General features: G+C 36.5%; 1 protein-coding gene across 20 annotated transcripts in view; it reads right to left on the bottom strand.

Moving 5' to 3' along the window:
• The window catches only part of LOC127664908 (ubiquitin-conjugating enzyme E2 pex4-like), a 239,713-nt gene that overhangs the window by 62,519 nt on the left and 162,061 nt on the right, over positions 1-15,133 (bottom strand). For all 20 annotated transcript variants that reach the window (XR_007973275.1, XR_007973273.1, XR_007973271.1 and 17 more), the window contains one exon: positions 12,917-13,014. Coding sequence is in view for 15 of the 20 variants with exons in the window: in XM_052157169.1 (XP_052013129.1) it covers positions 12,917-13,014 (98 nt within the window). In the remaining 5 variants the exon portion in view is untranslated. The remainder of the gene's footprint in view (positions 1-12,916; positions 13,015-15,133) is intronic.

Here is a 15,133-nt window from a genome sequence, read left to right as displayed (position 1 = left end):
GCTGAAGGCTATAGGCCAGACAAAAGATCCAGAGGGCAAAAAAAACACAAAAGCCAAGGATCTTTGTGCGGTCAGCCCCTCCCTACTAATTAAAGACCAATAATAAATACTAGTAAAGACTAATAAAAAGGCCAATAATAAATACTAATAAAAAACTAATAATAAAAGAACCACAATTTTCTAAATCCAACACCAGAGGGAAACAAACATACCAAATAATAAGACCAAATATTAAGAAATAAATAGTAATTACTGCAATTGTTTTCTCATTCATTTCCTTCCACATGAATAAGGTGCTACAGAGAATTAAGGAGTTTCTTAACTAGTGATTATAAAAAGCAATGATATTTTTAAACAATTTTTTGTTTCTCAGAGTATATGTGACCGAAGTCTAGAAATTAAATTTGCCAAGGTACATTGAAGAAAATTTTGCATTTTCTAGAGACTAACTCTAAAACCTGTACTAGGATAGACTCTGAAGTAACACTTTACCAGCAAAACTTGTAATTATAAACATTATGATCTACCCTCATTAAGCATAGCAAATATTTTGATTGATTAGTACTTAGTTTTAACTCAACAAACCTGTCCCTAATAGTTAGTTTCAGTCATCACAGAGACAACAGTACAATACTATACTAATGAAAATGTAGCTCTAGCTTTTGTCTCTATAACAAGGACTAAAGACTGCTAAGGACTGCTAAGGACTAAAGAGTGCTAATAATCACATACATTAAGAGTCATAGCCCAGAGAAACAGATGACACTATGTACTAGATACTTGTGCAATGTTCCTAATTCTCAGTATTACCAACAATGCTGAGATAAACTAAAATACGTTAAATTGTTCTATGCAAAATATCTACTTCCTCAGGACAAAATTCTTGACAGTAAAGTGAACTTTAAGGGTTACAGTTTATGAACACTGAAAACACAGAGTTGGTGTATAAAGTCACATCATACCTGAAACCATATCATAAACTAAAAAGAAAATAATTATCTAGACATGTAACTGTCTTTATTCATTAAACACACCCATTTTCCCAGTCATCATTCTCAGATTGCTTCCTCCAACAGCCCTGCCTCGTGGTGGGTAGAAAAAATTAAGTCAATTTTATATAATAATGTACTCTTCATTGATATTTATCAAGGGAAATGGGAAATTTGAAAATTCAAATGTCCAATTAACGGAAGACAAAAGATTAATGCCAAGTAAATTTTGTCAAATGCATTATTTTCAGGATGCTTTATCAGTACAATCTGTCCAGAGAACTTCCTCCCTACAGTTTAAGCCTCATATTTAAACACATTTCAACCTTTCAACTGGCTGAGTGAGGTCTATAGAGAATGAATCCATGCCCTCCTGAATAACAGCACTTAACATTCACTTTGCATAAAACATCAATAAATCAAATTAACAGTCACTTACTTGTTACCACTAATTAGTTACACAATCTACTAAAATATTCCCTTTGGAGTGTTTGTAGAAAGATACAGAGAGGAGGGGATATGTTCTATGGTGATGTGGTGAGGTATGGGAGAATGGGGTGCCTCAGCAGGCCCATGTCAAGGCATCCCTTCCCCCTGAGGACCAGCCACATGATGGTATAGTATAGAATAGAGTTTATTAAGGGCATGGGGAGGGGAGTTAAGAGGGTGGTAGAGGCAGAGAAAGAGACACTAGAGAAGTAGAGTAGAGATGTAGAGGCCAACCATGGCACGTGGAGAGAGAGGGTGGAAGGCAATGAGAGAAGAGAAAAAGGGAAGCAGGAAAAGAGCAAGGGAGGAGCAAGAGACCAAGAGGGCAAGAGAGCAAAGAGGGGGCAACCAGGCTCTTTTATAGTGGGTCAGGCCTACCTGGCTATTGCCAGGTAACGATGGGATGGAGTTTGAACAGAATGCTAACATCCTTCATCATCTGACAGAAAATGGCTCTTAAACTAGGTCATACTAGCCAATCAAGAAAACACACACAGTATAACACACCTGCCATACAAACTGCACCCCGTGAGAAGTTCATTAAAAGAACACAGCACAAGGGACTGATTATCAGGATAAAATATGTAATACATGAGGCTGAAATATAATACAGCAAGGGGGTATTACTGCACACCCATGCCAATTTGTGCTCTTGAGAAATTACTACATGCAAGAGATCAGGTATGAGGAGGTTTACTGGGAGATGGCAGAGGGGTGAGGACCTGCAGACTGGGTAGAGGCAGACAAGAGCAGAGCCATGAGGGCAGATAAGGGAAGAGGGGGCCAGAGGACAGAAAACACTGGCAGAACTAAACTGTACCATACAACACCAGGATTACCAAACACTGACACGTCTCTAGCTTCAGTCTTAGGGACTAAGTAGTAAGCTCATTATTAGACCAAAAGAGGCAGAAAGTCAAATTTTTCTAGCCACAACTTAGACTATCACTGCATTACATTTCATAAATTAATACAATATTTACACTGCTTTTGGTAATTATGCATGTTTATATCAAAGATTATTATATGAAGCATTAAATACCCTATTAAAGTCAAATTAGCTTTTGTAAGATTTATAAGAATCTTTAACACTTAAAACATATTTTATCCACACACATGACTCTTTAGTTTTTGAAATGGTTTCTCTTTCTGAAATTTGTATTAATGACATATTATATACATGAAATATGGCTAAAGACACACAGAAGTTGTCAGCTAAGTCATAGGAGTAAAAAAGAAAATTTAAATGTTTTAGGGGCATATGGAAAAGGCCCTGAGAATAAATTACTAATTCTGCGAACAGAAGAGTTTTGCTTTCAATTTTCCTCCAGGCAGGTGTGAGGGTGTTCAATGGTGTATTCATTACAAGCCCAGAACTGCCATGTGTTTCTCTCAAATTCTCCTTAAGTAGCTTATTTACCAGTCCTGAAGACTTTATCCCTTAAGAGTCAGAGAAATTCCTATTACAAAATTACTGTTTCCAAGAAACTCTGAATCTATACACCTACTTTTAAAAGCAAATGACTTGAGAATTCTGCTAATGTGTATGTCACAGTCATTAATGTAACTGAATAAGAATGTCCCCCACAGACTCAGAGATTTGGACACTTAGCTGGTGGTGCTCCTTGGAAGGGATTAACAGATGCGGCCTTGCTGGAGGAAGTGAGTCCCCAGAGGTCAGCTTTGAGAGGTTAAAGACTGTTGCCATATTAAAGACTGTTGCCATATTCAGTCTGCTTGCTCTGCTTCACACTTTGTGCCTGCAGATGTGAGCTCTCTGCATTCTACTCCAGCTGCCATGCCTGCTGCTTGCTGCATTGCTGCCCATCATGATGTCTATTAAACTATAAGCAAAGTTACTTTCTCATGGGAAGGGGAACAGGAAGGTCGCTTCCTCAGGTTTGCAGCTTGCTTGGGAGAACATCAGGTTCTCTGCGTGAGGAAGTGTCTCCTCTGTCTTGGTCAGCTGAGAATGACAAAGACCCTAGGTTGCCTGGAAACTAGCAAGCTGCGAGCAATCTCCTCATGCGATTTCTCTACAGATAATAAAATATATCTTCAAATTTAAAGCCAGGTATGGGGTATTACACCTATAATTTCAGTGTCTGGGAGGTAGAATGAGGAGAATCAGGAGTTCAAGGACAGCTTCATTTGCATAATGACCTCAGGACCAGGCTAGGCTACAGAAACAGTATCTGTTCTGAATGAATACATACATACATACATACATACATACATACATACATACATACATAAAAAATTAAAAATAGTAATTCATTTGATTGCTCATTTAAGAGCACCTATGCTCACCAAGGTTTCTGCTGTGAAAAGCCAGTGAGAAAATCCTTATTGATGGTGTAATAAGGAGGGTAGACAGGTCTGATACTCAGATAGATGCTTAGACTATACATATGGATCAGGAGTGCAGTACTTGCCTGTCTTTCAAGAGGCTGTGAGCTTGGTGTCTATATTGAAGGAAAAACAACACCAAGCAAAGCCCACAAGAAACTAAAACTGTTTTCTATACAAAATTGTCCCAACCAAAGACACCTCCCAAGTAATAGAAATTAGTCAAGTATCAGAAGAGAACAAAATTTACAAAGATCTGCTACTTCTCCCCATATGGGGTTCTTTCCACTCTGAGACCAATCTGTCAACTCCAGAGGAGTAGCTGAAAAGTAGCCATGTTTTTAACAAACACCATACTAAAAGAATGAGGAGTGCAGTCTACAAATCTTCCAAATATTCTGATCTCTATATAAGGGGTTAGTATCTCAGAAATAAGAACAAACTAGAAGTAAACAAATCAAGTTTTCCAGAAATTAAACCCCACCTCACTTTAGTTTATCTGTGAAGTAGACTGAAGTAACTGGCAAGAAGCAACTGGCAAGACCAACTATATTCCATGTAGCAGCTATCCCTGGTGGTCAACTTGACTATATCTGGAATGAACTCTGACCTGGATCTTGGCTTAGAGATCTTGAGACACAGTGGCTATGAATCCCAGAAGATTTTGACAGGGAAATCTCTAAGTTCAAAGTCATCAGGGAGCAGGGCAGTGGTGGTACACACCTGTAATCCCAGCACTCTGGGAGGCAGAGGCAGGTAGATTTCTGAGTTTGAGGCCAGCCTGGTCTACAGAGTGAGTTCCAGGACAGTCAGGACTATACATAGAAACCCTGTCTCAAACAACCAAAAAAAAAAAAAAAAAAAAAAAAAAGGAAACAAGAGTTGAACCTAACCAACTCTGCAGTCTACTATCATTCTATACACTTAAAGAAAACAACACAGACAGATACACACAAACACACCCACAAACACACACACACAAAAATCCCTTCATGGGCTAGAGAAATGTCCCACTGGCTCCACAATTTAGAGTACTGAATGATTGTTTAAAAAAAAAAGGATTTGTATCTAGTACCTTTATAGGGGCTCACAATCACCTGTGACTACATATGAACAGATACCATAGGCAAAATGCCTACCATATTCTTTAGTTTTACCCTCCCTAGTACAGAGGATCAAATTCCTCTAATCTTTTTTTTTTTTTTTTTGAATTTTCGAGACAGAGTTTTTCTGTATAGACCTGGCTGTCCTGGAACTCACTCTGTAGACCAGGCTGGCCTCAAACTCAGAAATACGCATGTCTCTGCCTCTCAGAGTGCTAGGACTACAGGTATGTACCACCACTGCCCGGCGAAATCCTCTATTCTTAAAGGAAGTTTTGTTAATTCAATATCAAGAACATATTTGTAGAGCCGGGCGGTGGTGGTGCACGCCTGTAATCCCAGCACTCTGGGAGGCAGAGGCAGGTGGATTTTTGAGTTCGAGGCCAGCCTGGTCTACAGAGTGAGTTCCAGGACAGCCAGGACTACACAGAGAAACCCTGCCTCGAAAAAATCAAATCAAAAAAAAAAAAAAAAAGAACACATTTGTAAAATGTTAATATCTGGGAGTGGTTGGATATGCAGAGAAGGAACATTTGTAATCAGTTTAATTTCTTTCTTTCTTTTTCTTTCTTTCTTTCTTTCTTTCTTTCTTTCTTTCTTTCTTTCTTTCTTTCTTTCCTTCTTTCCTTCCTTCCTTCCTTCCTTCCTTCCTTCCTTCCTTCCTTCCTTCCTTCCTTCCTTGTTTGTTTGCTTGCCTTCTTGCTTACTTTTTTTTGGATTTTTCGAGACAGGGTTTCTTTGTGTAGCTAGCCCTGGCTATCCTGGAATGCACTCTGTAGCCCAGCTATTGTTATGCATTTTGATTAAAAAAAAAACTTTTAAAAGGTTTGGTTCATCTGGCACTTAAAAGAAATAGACAAAAAGCAGGAGAAAAACATGTGGCTGTGACTTCTTTCTGGTGGCTTAAGTGAAAAACTCTCTGACTGTGAGTTTGAGGCTAGCCAAGTTGACAGAGCAAATTCCAGGCCAGGCCTGCAGGGCCTACACAAAGAGAAACACTATTTTGAGGCCAGACAAAGCAAAGCAGAAAGGGTTCTGCTTTTTAATTTACAGACATATGCTTTTTGTTGTTGTTGTTTGGTTGGTTTTTGGGTTTTGGTTCCCCACCCCCACCCCCAAGACTGGGTTTCTCTGTATAGCCCTGGCTGTCCTGGAATTCACTCTGTAGACCAGGCTGGCCTCAAACTCAGAAATCCGCCTGCCTCTGCCTCCCAGAGTGCTGGGATTACAGGCATGCGCCCACCGCCTGGCCTTTTGTTTTTCTTTTTTTTTGGGTTTGACGTATGCTTTTTCTAGTACTATTGACCATAGAATTTTGATCATGAAGGCATGTTGGATTTTGTTTGTTTGTTTGTTTTGTTTTTTTTTGTTTTTCGAGACAGGGTTTCTCTGTGTAGCTCCAGCTGTCCTGGAACTCACTCTGTAGACCAGGCTGGCCTCAAACTCAGAAATCCGCCTGCCTCTGTCTACCAGAGTGCTGGGATTACAGGCGTGCACCACCACCGCCCGGCAACAAAACCAACTTTTAATAAACAAGTAGATACCAGGAAATGCTCACAAAATTAATTAGCCTTTATTTCTCTTTCCTATAACAACCATTCAAAGAATGCAGAGACAATAGTAATTTTTAATTTTTATTTTTTCAAAGTAAAAAAGAGGCCTCAGCCAGGCGGTGGTGGCGCATGGCTGTAATCCCAACACTCTGGGAGGCAGAGGCAGTCAGATTTCTGAGTTCAAGGCCAGCCTGGTCTACAGAGTGAGTTCCAGGACAGCCAGGGCTACACAGAGTAACCCTGTCTTGAAAAAACCAAAAACCAAAAAAAAAAAAAAAAAAAAAAAAAAAAAAAACCAAAAAAGGCCTCAAACCAAGACAACTACAAGATAATTTTATGAACATATATCATAATGAAATCCATTATTTTGAATACTAATGAAAAGGAATAGATTTTAATTGTTCTTACTAAAAAATTAGTGAGGGAATTAATGTATGCCAACTAGATCAAATTTGCTATGGCACAGTATCTAGATATTGTGCAATATCTGGCTTCTCATAATCGTATTTATCCTACATATTTCAAAATAATCCATTATACATAGATTATACAAAATAATCCATTATACATAACAAATTTTTATTTTTATGAAAATGTGGACACAAAGAGATGCATATACGTAGTAAGTTTCACGTTGAGTTTTATTAAGAGAGAATAAAAAGGGTAAAGGATAGAAGGAGCAGTTATTAGGCAAATACCTTACCGCAGCATCTACATTTGCAGGTGAGTCTCCATTAGGATCTGCCAGCATAGAAATGACACTAATCATGATGGTTTCCACAGTATGGATAGGTAACCAGCGTTCCTCTGGCTTCTCATAACCATATTTATCCTCCCCAGGCTCATGAAGAATAGAAATGCAAAACATCACCATTTTTATCAACTGTAAAATTATAGAATAAGAATTGTTTAAATTTGGTTACACATAATCTATTACAAATGCATAATCTGTTACTTATGCATATAAAACATTATTTACATGGAGATTTCCTAAATGTAATCTACTAACTTTTAAGAATGTTACAGATTAACTATATTTTACATTCTTTAAAATTACAAGTAATTGCAGACCTCCACTGCTGTCCCTGATTCAAAGGACATGCCGTCTCTTTTCTACTTCTCCAATGCTTTATTCTCAGCATTTACAGTTGTCTTTCTCAAATTCTAGTTAAGATGGTCCTCAAGGTTCAGCAAATAAAAATTTTAAAGGGGGAGGGTGATGTAATAATAATAAAAATTAACAGACTCAAAGAAAGACACACATTGGAGAGGTATCTCAGTGATTAGAAGCATTGGCCATGAGCTGGAGAAATGGCAGCGGCTAAGAGCACTGACTGCTCTTACAGAGGTCTTGAGTTCAATTCCCAGCAACCACATGGTGGCTCACAACCAAATGTAATAAGATATGATGCCCTCTTCTGGTGTGTCCTAAGTCTGATATAGTGTACTCACATATATAAAATAAATAAATATATCTTTAGAAACACTGGCTGCTCTCACAAAAGACCAGAGTACGATTCTGAGAACTCACATGAGAGTTCACACCCTACAGTCCCAGAGAATCTGACACCCTTTTCTGGCCTCTGTGGATACCAGGCATGCATGTGGTATACAGACACACACACACACACACACACACACACACACACACACACACACACACACACACATATATATATATATATATATAAGCAAAACATCCACATACTAAAAATAATAAAATAGGGGCTAGAGAGATGTTGCAGTGGTTAATAACACTGGGGCACTTGCAGAGGACCTAAGTTTAATTTCCAGCACCCACAAGGCAATTCACAATCATCTGTAATTCTGCTTCCAGGGGAGCCAACACCTTTGTCCTACATCCATAGGTACATGGTACACATACATATATGCACACAGAACACTCATAAACATAAATATACACAATAACAAAAGCTTTAAAATAAATAAGTGATACTCATAATCTACTTCACAAACTCATTTTAAATGCAAGTTCCATATAGTAACAGTCAGTGGGGTAGAAATACAGAAATATCCTCAATTTTATAGGGGATAAAGAAAGACACAACTATATCTCACTTTGCACTATTTTATCCAAAAGTAAATATTCTCAAAAAATCCTACAGTGTTAATCTATAAACATATTCAAATAATTATATCAGCAATTAATAAAAGTAACTTTTCACAGTAAATGTCTTCTGTCAAAAATACTATTATTACTTGAAGAAGTTTACAAAACAAGTAGGAATAAATAAATTTTCTGAGTATAAAAAGATTTCAATCAGTAATAACATATGTATGCTTGTTTGGTTGGCTGTTGTTTTGAAAGAGTTTTAACTGTCCCTGTTAGCAATCTTCCTATCCCAACTCATGGTTAAAGAACACAGGGAGACTGAGGGAATAGGGAGAGACAGAAACAGAAGGAGGGAGGGAGGAAAGGAGGGAGGGTGGGTGTTTGTATGTCAAGGGATATAAAATTAATCAATCCAACAAGTACTTTTGGAAGCCCTACTGTAAAGCAAATTTACTCTTCACATGTAATCAAAAACTCATGTTTTTGCTGATTTATACAGAAACTTTCCTTTAACTGAGGTTTCTCTTCTTAACCCACTCCCATGGCTTGTGAAATCCAACAAAATGGAATTAACAAATAAAAAAGGAACAGTATTAAACATTGTAACATTCCGCCCAAAATGTTGTTTTTGTTTTCCACTACGTTTTACAAAATAAGGAACTGTCTTTGAAAAAATGAGATTGAATAATTGTATATAATTCCATCAGAAGGAATCTACTTAAGATCAAGATTTGGAAGATAGGAACTGAAGGGTATATGTAGCTCAGAGAAAAGAGGACTTGCCCAGAATGCATAGCCTTGGTCCCACATCCAGCATCCTATAAACCAGTCATGACAGCACATATTTATAAGTTCAACACTCAAGAGGTAAACATAAATAGAAAGATTAGTAGTTCAAGGATATCCTTAGCTACAAGATCAAGGCCAGCCTGGAATGCATGAGACCTTGTATCAACCCCCAACCCCCAAATCATTAATGGGTCTGTTAAGATTACTCCATTGTTAAGAGTATTCGCTGTTCTTCCAGAGGACTTGAGTTTGATTCCCAGCAACTATGTGGCAGCACAACCTTATATAATTGTAGTCCTAGGATATATAAAACCCACTTTTGTGATCTTGAGGCACCAGGTACACATATACAAGAACCCACCTACATGCAGGCAAAGCACCCATACACACAGAACAAATTAATAATAATATAGTGTGGTGGCCCATGCCTTTAATCACATAATATAGGAGGTGGAAGCAGACAGATTTCTGAGTTCCATGCCAGCCAAGGGTAGATGATAAGACCTGATAGATAAATAGATAAGATAGATAGATAAGATAGGTAGAACAGATAAGATAGATAGATAAGATATATAGATAAGACAGATAAGATAGATAGATGATAGATAAGATAGATTAGATAGATAGATGCATAGATACATAGGATAGATAAGATAGATAGATAAGATAGATAGATAGGATAGATAGATAGGATAGATAGATAGGATAGATAGATGATAGATAGATAATAGATAGATAAGATAGATAGATGATAGATAGATAGATAAGATAGATAATAGATAGATAGACAGATAAGATAGATAGATAGATAGATAGATAGATAGATAGATAGATAGATAGATAGATAGATAGATAGGAAGATAGGTAGATAGATAGATAGATAGGATGGGTGGATACATACATACATACACACATACATACATACATACATACATATATAAGCAAACACCACAATAATAATAATAACAATTTTAAAAGAAAATGACTTTTAAAAAGCAATCATTTGGTAGAACAGTAATGGTGAATGTTTTTTGTCCCAGTACTCAGAAGGCAGAGGCAGGAAGATCTCTAAGAGTTAGAGGCCAGTCTAGTTTACAGAGTGAGCTCCAGAACAGCCAGGACTACACAGAGAAACCCTGTCTCAAGAAACAAAAACAATTACTAGTCATTTAAATTTGAATCATTTTAGATTTAAAGCTATAGAATCTTAAAATATTTTAATTTTACACGTCACTTCAAAAATGAGAATATCTATCTCATTAATTAACAGATTAATATCTGTTGACATGAAATTTATTTTTATTGTACTATATATAGCAAATAAAATTACAATTTTTTCCATTTCTTAGTTAAGAATTAAAAATCACAATGATACACAATTACAACCACTATACATCTTCCTCAAATCAAATTGCCTATACAAATTCTTTACTTTCCCTAAATCTTCAGTGTCTAAAATGCCCTGTTCTATTTTAATTAAATATTTCACTGAAGCAGAATCACACAATCAGTTTTGTTCTTTTAAATTTGTCATATTTCAATTATCATGTCTTCAAGATTCATCATTAAATGTTGGTAGAATGCATTCCAAGTTGAATGACCAAAATTAGAATCATGCCGAATCACACTTTTAAAATAAATATGTCATTTATATAGTCATCAGAAATAAACACTGATGCCATTACGGCTGTCTTATTCAAGACAAAAGTTCTTCTATACTGACACTGTTTAAATTCTAGTGATCTCTGATTTAAGCAACGTTTCCAAAAATATGTTGACTGACAACTATGTTCTCTGTGAGATGTTAATTATTAACTCTATAGCTAGCTATACACTTAATATTTACATTTATTTTGCCAAAATGCTCTTAATTCCCCATACAATGTTTTGTCTGTTATTTTTTCCCTTTCATCTCATTGCTCTTTACAAATGGATTTATTTCTAATACTAAATCCACTTGAAAACCCTGTATGAAAGCTAGGCATGACAGTACAAATCTTTAATTCCAGCACATGACAGGCAAAAGCAGGATAATTTCTGAGTTTAATGCCAGCCTGATCTACATACATAATTTCAGGCCAGCCAATGTTACAGTGACAACCTGTCTCAAAAATAAAAGAACCAACCAAACAAACAAACAAACAAAAAAAACTAAACCAAAATGACAAACAAGTAAAAACCAACAACAGAAGAGAGAGAGAGGTCTAAACTGACATACATCTAAGCTACACAAATTACTATTTGCTATGTAGTGTTTTTGGAAATTATTTTATTATTATTATTGTGTGTATCTATGAACACATAGGCCACAGACCATGTGCAGAGGCCAGAGCATAACTTAGTGGAATGCGATCTCTACCTCTATATGGATTCCAGGGATCAAACTCAGATTACTAGGCTTCCATGGCAAGAACTTTAACTCACTGAACAATTTTACCAGCTAGCTCCATAATAACTTTAACACCCAACACATTATTCATCTAGTTGAAGCATACAATCCAATTGTTTCTATATAGTACACTTCTCAGTTATACAACCAAAGCACACACATTTTTAGGAACTTTTGTTGTCATTACCACCCCCACAAATTCTTTTATAATCTATATTGACCCTTCTCCCCTTCAAGTTGTCCAGCAGTCCTAAACAACCATGAATATACACTTCAGAGTTGCATATTCTTGAAATTTCATAAGTGGAATTATTAAATGATTGCTTCCATCTGTTTGTTAATTTGAAAAAAATATTTATTTTCCATGTATGAACATATGCCTGTGAATGGCCGTGCATGTGAAGGCAGACACTGACAGATACCAAAGGCATCTGGTTTCACTTTTTTGTTACCAAATCATACCAAACACTTTTATAAATCAAATCACGTTTCATTATATGTATATGCAGTATTTTGCTTTTACTTTCATCAACTGATAGGCTCTAGTATTATGGCTAACTTTTAGCCATAACTTTTTAGCTAACATAAATAATTCTGCAATCTATAAGATTTTGGGATACACCTTTACAACTTTCTTTGTTATATAGCTAGAAGAGTACATGTTTGCATCATCACCACATACATTTTATGCAATGTTGAAGAGCAAATCTAAGATTTTGTGCATGCTAGGTAAACACTCCCAGAGTGTGGTAGCGGCTCTTGCCTGTAAGCCGACCAATTGGCAACTTAAGACACAAAGATTACCAAAAGTTCAAGGCAAACTTTAGCTACATAGTGAGGTCCATGTTGATCTGGAACTCAAGCCTGCTACTCCTCATCTCCAAACAAAGCAGAAAACTAAGAAAAAAGAAAGAAAAGGGAAGGAAGGAAAGGAAGGAAGGAAGGAAGGAAGGAAGGGAAGGAAGGAAGGAAAGAAGGAAGGAAGGAAGGAAGGAAGGAAGGAAGGAAGGAAGGAAGGAAGGAAGGAAAGTACCTAAGAACCTTTGTATTTAGAGTCAATTACAAGACCATATGCACAAAAAAACCATAAAATCACTTAGCACTTTTACTGAGATAGTTGTGAAATCTTTAGTGACAGATCATTAAACTTGCAAATGTGAAAATAAAATTAGAAAACTTACCATTTGGGGGCCAAATATCTGTAATGAATTTCATTATAGGAGGCCGGAGGGGATAATCTTTTGGGAAAATGAGATAAGCCTTAAAAACACCACCTTCACTGAAAAAAATAAAAGAAAAACCAGGTTCATGAATTTAAGTTATTCTTTATAAGTACTCAATCAGACAAATAAAAGGGTACAGATGATAAGCCAACAAAAAAGGTAGACAAAAATACTAGTTTCCTAAATACAAATACACAATTTAATAAACTACTATAAGTTCTGCTTTGCTAAACTCTCAGGTAATTAGTAAAACTAAAAGGAACACTTGGAAACAGAGGTGTTCAGATCAGATTATTGGTGATATGGTAAAAGTCTTTTCAGTATATCTCTTCAAATGAAATTCAGGAAGTTTAATCTTGTCTACATGATTCAATTTGCTGAATTTTCTATATTGGTTTCAAATAATCTTTCTTCTATGCTCTGGTCATACCCAGACCTCTTTCTCATCTTAAAGTTTAGGCATATATTTTGTGATTTCCCTTTCTGGTATCAGATTGCCATACTTCTATTTATCTCATTTGTTCATTTCATCATATATTAAAACTTCATTAGAAGGACAGTAATAAATAAAAACGTCTCCCAGAGAGGTTTTATACTACTAACTTTCCAGAATGGAAATGCTGCAATATTGATACTCTGTCTGTACTATCTAATGTACTACCCAGCAACACTCTGAAAATGGCTTGTGTCTTGGTTAGTTTTTATTATCTACTTGACCCTAGAACCACCTGAAAGGAGAACACTTCCATTAAAGAATTTTCTGGGTCATATTTGCCTATGATAATGTCTGTGAAAGATTGTCATGACTGATGACTGACATGGGAGGACCCAGTCCACTGTGAATAGCAATCCCTGAGCAGATGAATTATGTGAATGCTAACTGGAGACTACAGAAATTATTCAATTGTTAAGAGTACTTATTCTTGCAGAGGATATAGGTTTGATTCCCAGCACCCAAATGGCAACTCACAATTAACTGTCCATACAGCTAGAAGAAATCAAGTCAGCCTTAGGAAGCAAAAATGACTAAATGGTGATATTCACATGGAATTCTAGCACCTGATATCTAGCTCAAGGTCATCCTGGGCTACACAGCAAGACCCAATCTCTAAAAGGTGTGTATTAGACTGATAAGATGGTTCAGGAAATAAAGGCACTTGATACACAAGCCTGACACCTGAGCTCTGTCACCAAAACCTACTTAAAGATGGATGGAAAGAACAAACTCTACAAATTTGTCACCTGGCCTCTTTATCTATGCTGTGGAGCACATACCCACATACACATTATGCACACTCACACTAATAAGTAATTTTTAAAAGATGGGGACAGATGTTTGTACACTGCCATAAAAATAGAAACACAGCTGTGGTCACAGCCAAGTGGTTAAGGCAATAGACTAGAAATCCCTTCTCCAAGCACAGGTTCCAATCCTGCTGACTATTTGCTGGTCTGTTTAAGCCCATGTGTAATGTTAACACTCAACAGAATGCTGTTCTTCATCCTTCAAGTTTGGGGGAAGTCTCTAGTCACTGTGGTTATGAGCTTGGAGGATTGTAGTGCGGGATTATGAATAGAGATATTGCTATATATGTATACTAAAAAAAAAGTGAGGGGCTGGAGAGATGGTTCAGCAGTTCGAGCACTCATTGATTGCTCTTCCAGAGGTCCTGAGTTCAATTCCACATGGTGGTTCACAACCATCTGTAATGGGATCTGATGTCCTCTGATATATGTGAAAATAGCTACAGTGCATTCATAAACATAAATTAATCTTTAAAAAGAATATAGGAAAGAAAAAATGGCAGAGATCCTATCTCAAAAGAAAAAAGCCAGGCTCTGAGTTGGAAGTCAGCCTGGTTTCCAGAGTGAGTTCCAGAACAGCCAAAGATACATAGTGAAACCCTGTCTCAAAAACAAAATCAAATGATGATGATGATGATGATGATAACAGCAATAATAACAATAAGAACAACACGTTACATGTAACAGTTATCAACTGTAGGATATAAGACATGGGATACTTTTAATGTGCTTTGCACATTTTAGTACAGATTGAAATTTTAATTATAAATACTGGATTTTATTACTTTTTTCTGCTTAAAAAATGTTTGAGATTATTTAGCAGTTGAGGGAACTAGCTGATATTCCAGAAAACCAGGGTTTAATTCCCAA

The sequence above is a fragment of the Apodemus sylvaticus genome, chromosome 14 (genome assembly GCF_947179515.1).
Source record: "Apodemus sylvaticus chromosome 14, mApoSyl1.1, whole genome shotgun sequence".
NCBI classification, from domain to species: domain Eukaryota; kingdom Metazoa; phylum Chordata; class Mammalia; order Rodentia; family Muridae; genus Apodemus; species Apodemus sylvaticus.
This window is presented reverse-complemented; position numbering and strand designations above follow the sequence as displayed.